This window comes from Suillus discolor (assembly GCF_016758755.1).
Source record: "Suillus discolor strain FC423 chromosome Unknown F5147scaffold_207, whole genome shotgun sequence".
Classification (NCBI taxonomy): domain Eukaryota; kingdom Fungi; phylum Basidiomycota; class Agaricomycetes; order Boletales; family Suillaceae; genus Suillus; species Suillus discolor.
The window spans coordinates 1-3904 of record NW_024541454.1 but is presented as its reverse complement, the minus strand read 5'-3'; the positions used below and the strand labels follow the sequence as shown (position 1 = coordinate 3904).

Here is a 3904-nt window from a genome sequence, read left to right as displayed (position 1 = left end):
CACCAGTCACAGAGTCAGGATATCTTGAGAAGGAAAAGAGACAAGGCTCCAGTGACGACATCACTGAATTCGCACGAACGGACACGGAAGATGACACTATTGGTGCCAAGTAGAAGACGGAAGCATAGAGTGAGGGACGTCTGATACCCCTGTCTTAGACCTGAAAGTGGAGTACCTGATTATACCTTATCGATGGTGGTCTCTTGCGGTGCATGAAGCTTAATGGCTTGCATAGCGATTATTTGCAACTAAAATGTATGACTTGTAAACGGAATAGAGCTTTGTATGTATTTCTCTCACTTGCAGATTAATGTCAATCATCCAATATACTCATGTGTGGAGCATTAGTATGTTGGCTTGCTAGAGTTCTCATAATCAACACGGATACTGGGTGACTTCCCGTGGGCTAAATAATCTGGATTATCATAAACCGGAGCTCGAAAACAAATTTGAAAAAGAGTCTGTAGGATAATCTGTAAAAAATACTAAACCGCAGACCAATAGATAATCCGGAATATTGACTGCATCCACCACTATGGATTCAGATGACTTGATAATTCAATCTCTAAAGAACGGAGCAGAGTTGCAACAGCAAGAAGATGACGACAAAGAAGCTGCGCTGGCTATTGCTGCCACCATCCTAGTTGGTGTTGAGCTCGCACGCCAAGATCGTATCGAAAATCGGCAGCCACGACGTCTATATCTCTGCCGTCCGCAGCTCCTTCCAAACCCACGGAAAGATACCCCATGGCAGGTCCTGTTTGCCACCCAGAACAATCGTGCATTTATCACAACAATGGGGCTTGATGTCAAGACATTTAGCTCCATCCTCACTTCAGGCTTTGTAAAAAGGTGGTACAACACACCTATTCCAGAATTCAGAGATTTAGCTCTTCACAAAGCATCCAAATCAGTACATGTGAAAACAAGAAAAGTATATGAGGGATGTTTGGAGTGCAGGAACGGTAGTAGTATCGAACGGCGCCAGACAACAGAGTCTGCGCACATACGGCGCGGTATGATTATGTCAGCGGATATCGCTGGTGTAAGTGGTCCTAAAAAGGTAAGTATGGTTTATTCCGCGTCAGAATAATCTGTAGGGGGGGGGGTACCCCCCCCCTACAGATTTAAGGTTTATTGGGGGGGCAGACCCTCGTTAAATTTCAAACGGTGATGAAATGACACCCGGCATCGCGGCACACCTTCCTAATGCGTGAAATGATATTCTATTCAGGATTATTTAGGTCCACGGGAAGTCACCCACTGTCTGAAATACTGAAATGCAAGCTTTTAGTATCACCACGACTGCCTTGTCTTGACTCAGTTGCATCACGACGATTTTCCTTCGCCGCTTCGCGTGCATTGGCAAGACGATAATCTGGATCATACACTGAATATGATGAAAAGTTTGATAAACCGGAACCTGGATGAAAACCACCATGACGGAGCAAAGGCAACGCGACAGCACTAGAATATTAGCGGCTGACTGCAGTACCTATCAATGCTAATCGATCATGGACGTTTATGCATATGTTTAGCCACGAAAGCAAAAAATACTTCTACTTAGCAGGTCACGTGAGATGATTTTTCGAAGTAGTAACTTCATTTTTACGATCCTTCACTGGCACTAGTCACTCTCGTCGGTCTTTTGTCCATCTACTGCTAGTCTAGCGCAGGCGATCAGTGTGCCCATGGCTGCTCGGAATGACGAAGATGCGGAGATGATAGAAGCTCGCCCTCGTAAAAGGATTCGCAGCAGCACAAAACGCAAACGTGCAACAAGTCCCACTCACCTGCCCAGAGTGCCTATATTATTTGCACCATTCCGCGCTCTGGGTCTAATCACAAACCATATACCATTCTATATACAAACCCGTTCTTACAAGGATGCAACTGAGGGGCCCCGGATACACATTTTGACCTGTCTCGGCAGATCATGGGCGTTATGGGAGGGGGGTAAGATGGGCCTGTTATTGTGGGTAAGTTATTGGTATGTCTCAAGTCAGAAGGCATGCTTGATTTTCCTGTGTAATGGTGCACAGGTCCGGAAGTTCAAGACCCTATTTCGTGCCTAGTTATGGATGGAGATGCTGTTTGGGCAGCGTCTGGTGTACATGTAATCAAATATCTCCGAGGAAAAGAGGTAGGAGCTTTCAGATGTTCCACGTACTTTTTTTTGACTTGGTTACAGGTTTCACGCGTGTCGAATCCGCTCCAGACCCCCTTAGCATTCGTCATTCTGTTTGGTACTCAGTTGCTTGCATTGACGGAAGATGGTGCGCGGATGCTAATATGGGAGGTATCGACCAATGGTGCGCTTTCTACTCGATCACCTCGAGTATTTGTTTCATGATTACTCCAGAACAAGCCCTATCTACAACTATTCAGTTTGATATTGGGTTTACTGCTACATCAATTCTCCATCCTGCTACATATCTGAACAAAGTTTTGGTTGCCAGCAAGGAGGGCGATATGCAACTTTGGAACATCCGTACACAGTGAGTTGAATATCTGCAATCTATTACTTGGATTCAATGGCTACTACAGGACTTGTATACACAAATTTTCTAATTCTCTATTGCGCACATTACCATCTCAGCAGCATATGAACTCATTGTCGAGTCCCATCACAGCGTTAACGCAGTCCCCTGCTATCGATGTAGTTGGTGTTGGTTTTATGTCAGGAGAAATATCTGTGTACGACGTTCGTGCTGATGAGCGGCTGATGAGAATGTACATGGATGATGGTGGAATCAAAGCTTTATCTTTCCGGAGTGGTACGTTACCATAAGCATGAGCAAATTTCTGATCTCGCTGCATACTAGATGGTCACCCGATTCTGGCGTCTGCCTCGTCATCTGGACACATAGCTCTGGGATCTAGATTCTGGAGGTCGGCTTCTGCACCTCATCCGGGGTGCACATGATGGTGCTGTTAGTGCACTTGAGTGGGTCCCTGGACAGCCTGTCCTCATCAGCTCAGGTGAGGATAACAGCGTCAAGGTAGTTATAAGAACAAGCAAGTCTATTCATCACTGATGATCGTCAAATAGCAATGGTTGTACGAATCCCCTACCGCTGTTCCTCGACTCCTGAAATTCAGATCTGGTCATCATGCACCCCCACATCTCATTCGGTTTTATGGCGAAGATGGTAAACAATTGTATCTGCATCAGCAGACCGTACCCTACGGTATATCTCTGTTGTTCGAGATTCGAGGTCATACGAAATGTCGCAAGGTGGGTTTGAGTGCAGAATGGTGTTATTAATGGCTAACCTCAATTTGCTCAGGATCTCTCGCACGGAAAGCTACGACTCTATCAAAACCTCTTACTTCGTTGAAATTCCCTCCTATCACCTCCATTTCTTGTTCCTCGACACGATCCAAGGACTGGGATGACGTCCTGACCGCACATGCTGATGAGATGTGTGTACGGTCTTGGACAGTACTCAACAAGCGCGTTGGAAAGCACACGTTCAACTCCGCTGAGAGTTCCAAAAGGAAGTCTCCCTCAGGTGTTGTAAAGGTACGTCGTCTTTCTTGCTTCATTCGGTATCCTCATCCTGTAATTTAGTGTGTTTGTGTTACTGCTTGTGGAAATTTCGGTCTTGCGGGATCTTCAATGGAGAGATACACATGTGGAACATGCAGTCTGGGTTGAAGCGAAAGTCGTTCAAGGTTGGACCTTGCCCTCAAGCCCTGATCGATCGTCTTGAGCTTTCGTCCATGACAAGATCAAAAGCCAGCGAGCGTAGTATTACTGGCCTGGCATCAGATGCTCTGAACCGCGCAGTCATTGCCACTACTTCAGATGGCACTGTGAATGTGAGAATTCCTAGTCCTTTCACCGCTTCCGACTCATAATGACTGATGGTTATAGTTCTTTGACTTCCATACCTGTACT

At 45.9% G+C, this 3904-nt stretch overlaps 1 protein-coding gene across 1 annotated transcript; it reads left to right on the top strand.

Annotated features, from left to right (window-relative positions):
- Nucleotides 1–385: 385 nt before the first annotated feature.
- Nucleotides 386–3864, top strand: F5147DRAFT_841888 (WD40-repeat-containing domain protein; the record flags this gene model as incomplete). Its single annotated transcript, XM_041444409.1, has 12 exons — nucleotides 386–1063; nucleotides 1632–1956; nucleotides 2043–2143; nucleotides 2192–2312; nucleotides 2363–2498; nucleotides 2548–2777; nucleotides 2826–2892; nucleotides 2939–3002; nucleotides 3053–3152; nucleotides 3212–3238; nucleotides 3291–3526; nucleotides 3652–3864. The coding sequence occupies exons 1-12, from the start codon at nucleotides 536–538 to the stop codon at nucleotides 3862–3864; spliced, it is 2148 nt and encodes a 715-aa protein (XP_041284546.1). The 5' UTR covers nucleotides 386–535.
- Nucleotides 3865–3904: the final 40 nt, after the last annotated feature.